The sequence below is a fragment of the Cydia pomonella genome, chromosome 11 (genome assembly GCF_033807575.1).
Source record: "Cydia pomonella isolate Wapato2018A chromosome 11, ilCydPomo1, whole genome shotgun sequence".
Lineage (NCBI taxonomy): Eukaryota > Metazoa > Arthropoda > Insecta > Lepidoptera > Tortricidae > Cydia > Cydia pomonella.
In genome coordinates this window covers 14,017,188-14,031,753 of record NC_084713.1, presented here as the reverse complement: position 1 = coordinate 14,031,753, position 14,566 = coordinate 14,017,188, and the positions used below count along the sequence as shown (strand labels likewise).

The window sequence follows — 14,566 nt, the reverse complement described above, 5'->3', positions numbered from 1 at the left end:
GTGGAATCCCGCATTAAAATTGCTTGTTAATTTGAGATGAGCGCTGAATATACACTTGCTGAATACGCGTTCATAAAGCATGTAAATCAATGAGCATTAGCACATGATCTTATTAATTGCTCCTTTTTAAAAATCTATTAACAATGTACGCACTGGAACCCCAGCAAAAAGCAATATCAAGAGAAAGTAGCAGTAGCTTCCAAGCTTACTGGTAGGCCGTATAATAGGAAAGCACAATGATATTACGCATCGGCGGTACGCGACAGTATCAAATCAATACGAGTAAGAACTAGAGTCCCCTTAGCTTGGTCGGGTAATACAATGGGAAACTAGCAAGATCACATTAGTCAAAAGCCACGTTCTTAATTTTGCAGTAGACGCTTTATACTGGTTGGTCCTTCACTTGCTCATGCCCGATGAGAAATAGGAATAACAACTGCAAGAGGACACGGCGCGACCGCGATCTTTCATGCGCCGCCATTAGCCGGACAAATTGCAGAGAAACTTATAACTTTATTTGATATCACTGAAGCATACACTATGGAGTTGAGGTACCTGACAGACTTTAACGGCACATAAGCAATCTAGTACTGGCGAAAAAATATTACATCAAGAAAATTAAATAGTGCGTTTTAAAGAGCTAAAGCCCAATAATGAAGTCAATAGTAACCACAACCATTAGTTTGGGAAAATCACATTAAAAAAATGAAACACGCAATATGGTTACACATGGTTTGAATTATCGGTTTGGTGCCATATTTTGAACTCCAACCAATATTGCGTCACGGCACTTAATAACTTCTGAAGCGGTAATCAATCAGGTAGAGGATTAATTAGCGTATAATTAATAAGCGTAATATTACGTAGGTATATTATAAAATTGTGCACTACTTATCATATACGACCTTTTATAATAAATATTCCTACATCTGTTTCTTTCTACATAGGTACCGGAAAGTGCGGCAGATTATACAATTTGTCTTTTTGGTAAATACCAAGTTTTGAACTCTGATCTGATCTTCGGTTCCTTCGTTAGAGCACCCAATCAAGCCACGTCTATTTCCAATGCAACACGCACGGCCGAGTCTACTGTTCTGGCGTGAGCCTGTGCAACGTGACCTCGAGATCCTTAATAACTTTGCGTAATTGGAGAAAGCTCTTAAACCGGTTCTCCTTACCTTTTTATTCGGCAAGCAATTTGATTGACACTCCAGTACAGGGCAGAGACAGCACATTTCTCAAGCAGGGTGTTAATTAGCAGTTGACGCGAGGAGTGATGCGTGGCGTCACGTGGCGTGTGTCCGCATTTTTGGGCGACGCGGAATGTGTGACGCAATATGGAAGTGAATAAATATTTGCAGGCCAATTCGAACGAATCATGTTATTTAGTTATCGTGTATTTCACTCGTACTTGTCCTGTTGTGTATGTATTGGCGAGGGCGAGGTGCATGATACCTAAATAATATGATTCAACTGTCATTCTGATGTCAGCGTACGTTCGCATACCGGTCAGGAATGTTTGAGGAAGAAAAAGAAATGTTAACTTTCTGTTTTTTAATCCATTAAAATCTATTGAGATTAGTGTCATCGGCGAAAACAAAGTCTTTCCTCATTCAAATTGGAAAATTATGAAAACAAGACGTAAAGTAATGAACCCAAAATACTATCTTAAGGTGCTCCAGTATTCATAATAAAAAAATGTCGATTCTATGGTTTTATTTTATTCTTTCATTTTCCGTGTATTTTTCCAGATTAAAGACAACTTCTAATCTAGTAGTTTTTTAATGTCTTACTTATATTTTTACAAAAATTTACAAACGCATTCATCAGTAAGTTGCCTTGCTAAATTTCCGCATTCGTGCCATTTGTACAGCGTTGCTCTGCCTTCTACTATGCAAAGTATGCCTCGAATGGTGCGACATAGAGCGTTCGGACGGCGTTGGTGCATTCAGGTTATTCTCGACCTCCTTATGGGACTCTTCGTCTTCGATTTTGGACTTCTTCGAGCCCCCTGAGCCACTTCCAGTAGGTTCCCTGTGACGTACAGGCTTGGTGTCGCTGCTACCGCTGATGATGAACTTTATTTCAGCTTTTAGTTCTTCTATAAAAGACACCTGAAATATAAAATAAATAATAATTTATTAAGTTTGTAGGCGTAATCTTTGAAAATTAATGATAATGTGAATGGGCGTTGTTTATTTAAACAAAATATTTATGATATTGCTTATGCTAAAGATAATGATGATTATATAAATGATATTGTTGTTTAGAGGTGTTGTGTTTGTGGCCTAGCCGTAAGAGCGCGCGACTTGCAATCCGGAGGTCGCGGGTTCAAACCCCGGCTCGTACCAATGAGTTTTTCGTAACTTATGTACGGAATATCATTTGATATTTACCAGTTGCTTTTCGGTGAAGGAAAACATCGTGAGGAAACCGGATTAATCCTAACAAGGCCTAGTTTACCCTCTGGGTTGGAAGGCCAGATGGCAGTCGCTTTCGTAAAAATTAGTGCCTACGCCAAATCTTGGGATTAGTTGTCAAGCGGACCCAGGCTCCCATGAGCCGTGGCAAAAATGCCGGGACAACGCGAGGAAGAAGATTGTTGTTTAGAGGTAAGATCGCCTATTATTCCCTGAATGTCTTTAAACTACGTCCAAAAGAGAGGAATGTTGTCTCGCTTTGTGTGGTAGGGCAAAACACAGTGGATGTTATTCCAGATCTAGACCAGAGCCCAACTGGGGAAGTACCTCCACCTTACAGAAAACCGCAGCCAAAATCACTAACTGACCCTACTTATAGTGTTACGAGTATGTTCATGCCGGTGAGTAAGGTTACTAGAGCTCAACGAGGGTGCGGAGTGTTAGGGTCGGCAACGCACATGTAATACTTCTGGAGTTGCATCCATAGGCTACGGAGACTGCTTTCCATCAGGTGGGCCGTATGCTTGTTTCCCATCAACGTAGTATATTATATAAACACACCTATCGAGAATAGTGTAAACATAATTAATGTTAATTTTGATATATACTATATTTGTTTTGTACCTTCTGTATGCCATTATTAATATCACTATTATAGTGATACTCCGATAAAAAAAAAACATAGAAACTTTAAGATTACGTTAAACTGAACTAGTAGTTCCATACTATGCTTCTGCGTAGTTCATTATGAGTTAACTGTTAGTAGACATGATGTATTTTAAATAAGATACGATTTATACGATATTTACCCATATGACGAACTGTCAACTCTGCGGGACTAAATTGACGGGGGTGGGGGGAGGGGTCACACCGGATCATGCTACACTGATAAAATTAAAATGTTTAAATTATTAATTTAGAGGAACAAATGACCTAAATAAGGCATAATATCTATTAACAGCAGTATACTCTAAATTTACCTGTTTTACAAGCATATACGTATTAGGTACTTGGAAAGTAAGTTTATTTTCTAGATGATTGTACATTAAGTAGGTAATATGAATAAGTTTATGATTATTTTTTTAACATAGCAATCAATCATAAAATCTTTGTATCATCCAGTCATACTTATTGAGAACTCTCTCTCTATACGATTTAAGAAGTTATACTTATAATATTATGTATATTTCAGGACACCGGTATGTTTCCAGCTACAGTCTTTTAATATTATTTTAAAAATTACATCAACAGTATATGCAAACATGTAGACTGAACATACAAAAGTTAGGTAAGTAAAATAGGTGCGTTTCAAATTCAAGGAATTTACCCTAAAAAATATAGTAATTTCTTACATTTTCCCTATGTGATATCACCCATAAGTCAACAAGCATCTCAAAAATAGCGCAGATGACGGCCAAGCCGGAGCCAGCAGCGAGGACAATGAAAACTCCTCCCACGTTCGCCAGCACCAGAGGCTGGGCTTCAGCGCTACCCGCGTCGTCGTCCTGTAATCATCACCTTGAAGTTTATTTAGGTATTCTTAAGAGAAAAACTTGATCATACGTGTTGTGATCTATTGGTAAAAGTTTAAAAAAATCTTAATTGAGCTTTTTTGTTTCTTATACGATGCTGGAATTTCGTTTGAAAATATTTAGTCATTTTTTTATTGTTGCCACAGCTAAACAAGCCAATGTTACTATTGTTATTAATATAAATGTCATTATTAAGGTTTATTTGTAGCATACAATTAACACTTATAGTTCAACTTTACGTGCTAATTGGAATTACATTTCTTAATAGCTAACAACATGCATTTTTCGAATAAATAATTGTTAATCTCTGCAACCAATATAATATAAGGCAAGGTGTTGTTGATAAAACTATTTAATGTAAGAATTGATGTTGACAGTTTCTTTATGAATTAACTCTAAGACCTATATATGAAGCTAAGACTACTAGTTAAATGGTAGCCTTATAGCTTCATATATATATAATGGTAAATTCTCTTACTATACTCATAGTCAGTAATTCTGTACGTCTATTGGCAGACAAATATTATTAGTAATATTTCGCTAACAGTTTATTCTGTTACGAGACCTATAATATATATTTTTCTGAAGCTGACTGTATACATACTTACATTGTAAAACGGGTATACTGACCGCACACGCACCTCCACCTCGTTTCTCCTTCCACCATTTGTCCTTCATTCGCGTCAGTTTACCTTCTTCTTGGAGCTGTAAAATTGATTCGCTCATGGGTTGTCGGAATGGACTATCTGAAACAAACAATTTAAATCTCTCATTCACCATACCTACTGTATATATGTGTATGGATGTGTGTATGTATGTGTGTGTGTATCTGTGCTGTAGAATAAATTGCAAAAATTGTCTATTAACGCCGTAAAATGTTTTAGCACCAATGTAATTATACTCATATTTATGACATGATTTGGTGTTTGCAGTGCTTGAGTCGTATGAAGTTCATACAATATAAAAGATTGCCGATTTCAGACAAATTATGGTTTCTTACTTTTCTTCATAGCAATTCCATAACCCTTGCTGTCAAGTAATCCTCCGACTTGAGCCACATCACAATTTCTCTCCACCATGTACTCAATTGATGTCGATTCCATCAGAAATGCATAATTTTCTTCAGTCGATTTTGCCCTGAAATCAGATCACTAGTGATTACTAAACGGATTACGTTATTCTGATTCTTTTTTTTTGTATTCGACTAATTTGAAAACAGAAAACTGTGGTAGCCTGCCTATCAGTATTGTTTTAAAATTGTAAAAAATGTACCGTGTAAGGAACTCTGAATTAAAACTACGCAACGTTACAAACTTGATGCAACAGAATCATCCCAATAATTAGAAAATAAAATAATGAGTTCGTATCTAGGACAAAATATTAAGGTAATATGTGTTCGCTTTAGTGCACTTTTTATTTCCTGAATCATACTTGTATTTAAATGATGACTGTCAAGACACTTAACTTTATTTAGTTTTGTAATATACATATTAAAAGTACCTTGCCAGTCCTTCATCATTAGTAGACGTTTGGTACTCAGGATGTTCATCCATGTATTGATACATTTTCTGGTATAGCAAATTATCCGATTCCTGAAATTAACGTTGGCAAGAACATTATAAAAGCCCAACTGAAAACTACTTTCACAGCAGGAGCTGTATATTATTATTGTGTTTCGGACGTCTCGGAAATTGTTTGCCAGGTTGAGTACTTTCACGGGCTTGACATGTTAGTTACATACAATTTAAATATATACTCACTTTAAAGAATCCCAAGGTGGCACCTCCCTTTTTAGCCCCGTACGTTATGTCGTATGGATTATTTGCTAAGTCTTGTACTGATTTTATGGCATAAAATTTAGACTCCACTGTCAAAAATGCTGCCAAGTTTGCGGTGTATGAAGATACCATGATTAAAGTGAAGAACCACCACATACTTCCAGCCATTCGTGTTGACACCGCTCTGAAATAAGAATTTGTATTCCAGTAGCGACTATTAATATTTGGTGGAGTTTACGCACATTTTTTGAATTTGTACATCTATGAGAGATATGATCTAATAAAAATTGGAAACAATCGGCCCCCGTCAAGTTGTTTTTTAAAACAAATAGCAGAGTTGATTTCGATAATAATGGTTCTCAAGTAGGGCTTCATCAACAAGTTATCAGGTCTAATATATAGAATGTCTAGGCAAAGTATGGAATAAATTGAATTTTATACTTTGCTTTGACGTGCTAAGCAGTATACATAATACAATACAATACAATACAATACAAATCCTCTTTATTGCACAACCTCTGAAAATAATGTACATGGAAACACATAAAAAACATGAAGATAGAGGTAAACAACAGGCGGCCTTATCGCTACAGAGCGATCTCTTCCAGACAACCTTTAGGGAGTGGAGAACTGAAACTTAAATTAACTAATTAGGAGGTGCAAAAAAACTAAATAGCAAACTAAAATACCCTTAAAATTTAAGTCTACAACAGTAAGACAATACATATACATACACACTACTTACATAATTATATACCTACATATATACAATACTATATAATTCTTGCCAAAAGTGATAACCAGTAACGCGGACAGAAACACTAAGGAAGGGACAGATAATAGTCTTTAAGATGGGATTTGAAAACAGCAAGGGATTGAGCGCGTCTTATTTCGACAGGGAGAGAGTTCCATAACCGAACAGCCCGAAAAGTGAATGAGCAATTATAAAATTTTGTGGAGGAAGGAGGGACAGAAAGAAGCAAATTTTGTGCGGATCTAGTGGAATTTAAATAACTAAAGCGTTCTTTTAGGTAACGGGGAGTGGTGGGATTAAAGAGTATACTATAAAGAAGACAAAGAATATGAACATTATGACGATAACGGATTGGGAGCCACTTGAGTTGCACGCGAAAATGAGAAACGTGGTCAAATTTACGCAATCCAAATATAAACCGGATGCAGAGATTTTGTATTCGCTCGAGCTTATTCAGTTGCTCTTCTGTGAGATCAAGATAGGAGATGTCGGCATAATCGAGGATCGGAAGAAGAAGGGATTGAGCAAGCGCAATTTTGGTGGCGATCGGCAAGAGATTACGTAGTCGCCTAAGAGAAGCAACAGCAGCAAACACCTTCCTACTAACCTCACCCACCTGAGGCACCCAAGATAAGGACCGGTCCATAATAACACCAAGATTTTTTACCTGGTGTGAAAATGGAATCTGGATACCATCAAAGTATATGGGGGGAAGATTCGCAAAATCTACTCTAGGAATTAGTTTGCTACTGCCAATGATGATGACTTGGGTCTTCGAAGGATTCACTTTCAGACCATGAGTTGTGCTCCATTTCAGAATGCGTAACAAGTCATCATTCGTGCTCTCGATGAGGGAAGGAAGATCGCCAATTACTCCCTGTCTATATATCTGGAGATCATCGGCGTAAAGGTGAAGGCATAATGTTTAGCTATTGCCGGTAGTATCATATATATATATATATATATATATGTTCTGAGCTTACATTGGAGCAATCTCAGATCCCTGAGTCAGCACACTTCCCAGAGTAAACCAAAACGAATTGGCCATTGTAAACTGGTTGTCCAAAGTCTCTGGTTCCTCAATACATGGATAAGGATTCTGCCATTCTTCTGGAGCTATCCTTCCTAGTAGAAATAGCAATAGGGAAACCCCCACGTATGCTCCTGCCAGCCAACCCCAAACCTGAAAAAAGTGTATTAAATGGTTAAATCTCCCTTCGATTTGTAAGTAAGTACGAAGTTCCTGTATTTTTCTAAGTGATTAAATGAGTGCTTACCTCCAAAGAAAAGGGAGAAATGAAAGAGAATAAGTCCGGTGGCTGTTTCGTTGGTTTTTTGTACAAAATAGTGATCCCAAGATTCATGAAAGGACTCGTGAAATCTACAGCTTTTTGACGCGCCGCTGTTATTGTTAAATCAGTGATTGCAAAGTCCGCTCTCTAAATTAACAAAGATATAAAATAAAAGTAGGTAGTTTATAGCTATTTTATGAACACAGGTACAGGTAGTCTTAGCTAAAACACGTATCAAACCAAATAAAGTGCTGCTAGATGTCAATATGGGCAGCTTCGTTCAATGTTATTCACGCGGTTGATCACTGTAACCCTTGGACTTTAGATGTCTACTTGTTCAAGTGATTCGATATTAAAAGACAAATGCTTTTGCTCACCCCGTCCATAACCTTCTCCATCATACCGTTCCACTTGCCCGTCTTCTTATCCAAGGACCCATAGACGCCATCGGCCTGTATGTCAAAGGTATAGTTGAACTCGTTCATTTTGGCCAACTCTTCGATAAGTTCAATGCCGAAACCCTCGTACCGATCATTACCTTCGAGCTTTTTGGGAGACTCTTTTAGCATGCCGTAAGGCGCACTCTGAAAGATGTTATAAATAGTACAGCTACCATCAGTTTTGTCACTGACATATTCGCTCATATCTAGGTAACTTACTTTCTATGCATCTCGCTCGAACTCGCATATTAGCGCAAGCAAGAAGTATAGAAAGTAATTTATGTAGACGTGAGCGAATATGTCAATGTCAAAAAACTGGTAGCCGTATAGTCAAAGGGTAAAGTAAGCGTTAAAAATACAGCGTGTAAAAAAGTCGTGATTTGCTACATTATTATTAAGCTTTAATCTTATATAAAAATCGGCCAAGAGCATATCGGGCCATGCTCAGAGTAGGGTTCCGTAGTTACTCTTCCATCACAATAAGCTAAACTGGAGCTTGAAGTATAGTAGATTATTCTTAGTTGACTACGGAACCCTAAAAAGCGAAGGTAGTGAGTTCAAGCCTCTTTTCTTCTTAATAGTCTAAATGATTGGTTTAAAAAAATGAAAAAGGGTCGGTTTGTTGTTCCTAAACTACACATAATGCGTACTTAGGCTATTGAACTATGGGTAAAAGTACAAAGACCGAAGAATGTACTAAATTTTGTAAGAGCCTACGTAACTTCGTACTTACCAAGGCTGTTAAAACAATGAAATGTTTTCCTTTCATAGATTCTGAACCTTCAACTTCTGCTGCTGGTATTATGACTCTGGTCTCTTTATATCCTTCCTCAATGTTCCAAGTCGCTACCTTAAAAAAATACTAATAAGTTGGTACAAAGAATCACACAAAGCTAGCCTCTACACAGATTTGTATTGTACACAAAGTCGGTGCTGAATAAGCTTAGACGGACTCTAATTAACCGGTAGTTATTTTACTCATTCACTAAGTAGTTACACTAGTAAGTAGAAAAATATTTAAAAAACAATTGTCAAGTGTACCGTTTCTATGCCATGTGCCATAAGTTCAAGTATCTCTATCTCAAAATATGTACGTAGTCCATCGTCGTCGAATTTGATAAGACCAGACAACCCTTCAATTTCCATCTGTAGAAAAAATATGAATAAAAAGGTAAACATTGTATTTTCAATCTATCAATCTTAAATTAAATAATTTTCGTAGATTTTTCGAACAAGGGGGTTTTAATACAAAAATTTGGCGCATACATTTCTAGCTTTTTGCACGTGACGAGTCTACACTACCTACATCTACAATACTCACTACGCGTCTCACTGCGTGTATGTATGTTCAGTTCACAGGTAACAACACAGGGAGAGAATGTACTACTAGATAAAACCGGTTGTAGTGGAGATCTTTTACTGGTGATACTTGGGAAGTCCAAGAGTGATCGTGCTGATCTGATTCATGGGCTAAGCCATTTGTAAGCAAATCTAAAGTAGGTATAATATTTGAAGTTACATATTAATGTAACTAAAGTTATTTACGTGTACATACAGTTTTAAGATTATTAAGCAAAGTAGATCCAAAAGCCCATCCTCTTCCACTCTCACAAGTAACACTAGAGCCATCCTCGAGCGCCATAGCTTTTACGGCCGCGACATATAGCATCACAGCGTCGTACATCAAAGCTAAACTGAGTGTTAGTCCATTTTCAGTTACGGCTTCTGGAATTTGATCTTCAGATAGCTCTGCTACTTTTGCATTGATGCTCTTTACGTAGTTTTGAATTGCTTCGACGCTTGGGTCAAAAAATCTAACTCCTGTAATGAATGAAGACACATATGAAAATTTGAAACTGAAGAAAAGTTAAAACATAATATAATAATTATGTTACACGGCAGAGTGCTCATTACTGTCCCAGTACCTACATATCATCTTTAAACTTAAGTCATCGTCAACAGAAGTGACAACAAGGTTTCACTATTGGCCGAGGACGTTTACCTTACATAAAATTAACCTTATTTGCGCAGAATACCTACTGGCCATTTTCTGTTACTACTTAATTCTGTCAATACCAAAACAACTACTGACTGTTTAAAGTGCAAACTTCATCATTTTATACAAGCTTTTATTTACTTTCACCTGACCGTTGTCTGTTGGTACTCAAATCTTGCAAGTTAAATTTGACGCACTTCCCGGTTTCCGATGAAGCTGAAAATTTGCATACATATGTAAGTCGGGTGACAATGCAATATTATGGTACCATCAAGATGATCTGATGAAGGAGACAGGAGGTGGCCATAGAACCTCTGTGATAAAACAACGTAACCTAATTATGTTTGGGGTTTTTAGAATTGTCTCGATGAGTATTAGTTACTTGTGGAAAGAAAAGTACAGTCAGCGATAAAAGCTTGTACCAAAAATGAAATTTTTGCCAAAAACTTATTTCATCGAGACAGAAATGACTGTGGCTGCTTTGGATAAGTATGTTGGCCTAAATAATTAGATATTATTATGTTTTCAGCGTACAAATATTATTTCATACCTCGTCCTAAGTTCAACTATTTGCTAATTATTAAAGGTTCCTATGAGTGAATTTCAAGACTATGCATTGTTGAAAATGGGCGATCTTAGTGTCAAATATCCTTGATAAAAAATCCTGTTTTCCACAGCAATAGAGCAAAGAAAACTGAGTAACGTATTTTATCAAAAAAATTACAGTGACATCGCTCATTTCCCGCTACTATAACATTGCTGCAGTCGCAACGCGAATCTAACTTTTTGTAGCTTATTTTGTGCTACTGTTTACTTTCATAAATCACATTACCTGTTATGTTAGATCCACCGTATTTAAAGGGATCCAAGTCAATAGTCTGGAAGTCTGGATTCATTATAACATAACTGTGTTCATCAGACATAATTCCCACTTGTTGTGCCTGTAGTAGGAATGTTTCTATAGTCTCCCTTCTGCAGTTGACGAGGTAATTTAAAGATCCAGACTTTTTTATCGTTTGTAAATGGGATCTGAAATAATGATACCATTTAGCACCCCGTTTCGTATTCGTCGTTTTTACGTTAAGTTTTAATTGTAAAAATCTATGTGGCGTACAACTAATTTACAATTAGAGTTAGTAAAGAATCTGTATCGTCATCGTCACGGCGCTCGGTTACTCGGTGCCCAAGAGCAACGTGGTTCTAATTATATATTATATATGTTTTGAACAATCTTATTAAGTGACGACCAGTCTGGCCTAGTGGGTAGTGACCCTGCCTATGAAGCCACTGGTTCTGGGTTCGAATCCCGGTAAGGGCATTTATTTGTGTGATTAGCACAGATATTTGTTCCTGAGTCATGGGTGTTTTCTATGTATTTAAGTAATGTATTACATACATCGTTGTCTATGTGTACCTACAACACAAGCCTTCTTGAGCTTGCTGTGGAACTTATTCAATCTGTGTAAGAATGTCCTATATTATTTATTTATTTGAATCACAAACGGTTGACATATTTTACGATAAGAATGTCTTTTGCATTAACGTTCCAAAATACAGATGGTTAAATTGGTGAAACGTGTTTTGCAGCTTTGACCATTTGACCAATAGCGAGTAGTGCTTACTATTTCTTTGATATAGCGAAAGATTATTAAGTACCTGAAATCGTCGCCATCTGGTAACTGCACGACAGTCATTAAGACTTCATTGCCAGCTTCCAAATCTTGCAAAGCAAAAATGGCATCAAAAAATGGGAGTAGTTCAGCTCCTTCGTAAATTATAGTAAATTCTTCCCAACCTTTGTTGTCAATAATCTCGGCGAAAGCCTGTAAAGCAATTTTTTTCTGTTAAGGTTTTAAATTAAATATATCTGTATCATTTTTAGCTCTAGATTCATACTAAATAAACCCAACGACGTTCACGCTTGGATTTTTAATCGCAAAATCTTTTCGCATATGGACCATCCGTCCTTAAAAAGTAAATTACTCTAAGACAAAGTTAATTTTTTAGTACGTCGATTATTTTTGTTGGTTTATTGACTTCAGCTAGCAAGTTCAGGTCATCCGTGTCTACACGAATAAATATCAAATATTACTTATTTAGAATGATAACATACTTGCGAATATGCCACATGATTTGGGTACAGATTAATCGCCGACCAATTCCGATTATGTGCCACTGACTGGTCCACCAATATTTGCGGTACTTCAAGAAAATCTGATATGGATTGAACATGTTTCAACGCTTTTTCGTTTGTTGGCGCAAACACTCCAAAGACATTTCCCTGAAATATATACAAGTTTAAATTCGCCGTTTTTGACAAAAGTAAGTAGTAGCGTTTATGTAGGTATTTTGTACATTAATAAACGCTTTTTTGAATAAAGTATATAAAAAAATCGTAAAAGGTAACATCAGGAATTGAAAATTACAGATTGCTTTCTACAAATACATCCCTGGATTAAGTCCATAGGCTGCGCTGCGGGTGACCGATTTTTGAGGCCGGTTCCTTATATGAAAGCATCTCTGTGCGTGGCAATTATTACTTTGGTCTCGTATATCATACAATATATCTTATTAACTCATAGAAACGGGACTTAATCGCATAATGTGTAAAAATCGTGAAAGTTTAAATCAGTATCACATATCTTTATTCTTGACAAACTGCTAACCACAATGAATTGAATATACAAGTAGATTTATAAAACATTACATTCTTACCTCTAAAACTGAGCACATAGCATTGTGGGCCTCGAGTACGTCTCCCGGTGTGGTGCGTACTACTTTAGCCTCATAGGGGTCATCTTCACTCGAAACAGACTCTATGGCCACGGTAAAGGCAGCTTCTAACACAAACCCACCATCGTCGCATATTGCACCTGGAAAAAAAATTACCCGACTAAAACTGCAAACCTCAACTAAAAATTAAGGAGATAAGGGATTATAGCTACTTCAGCTGATGATACCTAAAGTTGCAAGCCATAGTTCGAAGGAGTTCGATAATGTTATGAGCATAACTGAACTCCATAGGACGAATATTAATGCCAGAAAGTCCTAGAAACTATAACATCACTTACCAATGTTTTTCTGAGCATTTCCATATGCCAAGTAACTAATAATAAACACTAACCACTGACTTTTACAATGCATGTTTTTAACCTTCGCATTATCGACTCAACTTCTAATTTTAAGTTTATTTAGGACATGGGATTTGTATATGAAATATACAGTTTAGATTAATGTAATGATAGTAAAGAAATTATGCCACGCAACTGCTCGTTGTAGTCGGATAGAAATAGCCAGACGCAGCCGATTAAACGATGCATTGAGATCGTTCCAAATGATATAATAGTTTGTTTAGTGTTCTTGATTGTGACTAACAGGTATAAAAATTGCGCGTGTAGGTACGCATGCGCGTGATGTGTGATAACTATGAGTTAAAAACCACTATAATGTGGTAAATCAATATAATGAAAAACTAAAAATGTAGGTATTTTGGTTGATGTATGTGGTGTAGTTCACAAATAGTTGCTCGTGGCAAATTAACTTACTCGAACGTATATTAACAGAGAGAAGCTCTCAAAATCAATGAAGCGAAGTGGAATATAATTATAATAAAGAAGACTAAGGAAACCAGCTTTGTTGATACGATGAAAGTAAATACATAATAATGTAATGAACATTCTCTGCACAAATGGATACACGTTTGTATTGCCAGAGTGCACAATGCACATCCACAAATTATTTAATTCTCAAGACGAATGAGCCGAAACTCGATGTATTAATTTATTTTGTCCTAGAGTTCATTGCCAGTCATGTCCAGTTGCATCATCCAATAAAAATAACGCAATTTTATTAAATTTTTACTCCATAAACAGCGTTTGTATAAAAATATGAAGGCGTGTAAATGTAACTAAAGTTTATTTCGCTCTTTTGAACAATTGCTACTTGTAGCGACCTCTATAATATTTCAAGGACACACAAAAGGGCTGTAGTAGCCTAGAACCAGCAATATTAGGGGTGAGTGGAATGTCGTTGTTCGGAGGAAAAGCAGAAGTCGTTGCGTTTCATCTTTGTTATCATAGATGGCGCTGTTATTAACATTTTTGATAATTAAACTTTTTGCGTGATTTATCCTCATTGTATATTAACTTCGTGTAGCACAGTAGGGTTGTTTCCATCTACAAATCATAGGGCAGAATAGTATCCCAATAAATTCTTATGGATTATAAGAACATGTTAAACTACCTTTAGTGGACCTCTAATGAGCATATTTTTGTAAATATTGAATTAAAAATATCTTTTGACACACGTCACGTGACCCAAGTCGAAACGACATTGAAGATTCTGATGACGTCAC

At 36.5% G+C, this 14,566-nt stretch overlaps 1 protein-coding gene across 5 annotated transcripts; it reads right to left on the bottom strand.

Moving 5' to 3' along the window:
* Positions 1-1,703: 1,703 nt before the first annotated feature.
* Positions 1,704-14,005, bottom strand: LOC133522935 (glutamate receptor ionotropic, kainate 3-like). Of its 5 annotated transcripts, none has more exons than XM_061858426.1 (17): positions 13,758-14,005; positions 12,928-13,085; positions 12,326-12,493; positions 11,869-12,035; positions 11,045-11,241; positions 9,772-10,037; positions 9,258-9,362; positions 8,950-9,066; positions 8,154-8,360; positions 7,762-7,923; positions 7,468-7,667; positions 5,713-5,914; positions 5,453-5,544; positions 4,953-5,089; positions 4,583-4,698; positions 3,773-3,925; positions 1,704-2,114 (listed from the first exon to the last, which is right to left on the bottom strand). In XM_061858426.1, exons 2-17 carry the CDS (start codon positions 12,943-12,945, stop codon positions 1,827-1,829), a joined length of 2,595 nt encoding a protein of 864 aa, XP_061714410.1. In that variant the 5' UTR covers positions 12,946-13,085; positions 13,758-14,005; the 3' UTR covers positions 1,704-1,826. The 5 variants fall into 5 exon arrangements, with proteins under 5 accessions (XP_061714410.1, XP_061714406.1, XP_061714411.1 ...); XM_061858422.1 differs by lacking the exon at positions 13,758-14,005 and adding an exon at positions 13,284-13,633; XM_061858427.1 differs by lacking the exon at positions 13,758-14,005 and adding an exon at positions 13,158-13,238.
* Between the last annotated feature and the right edge of the window lie 561 nt (positions 14,006-14,566).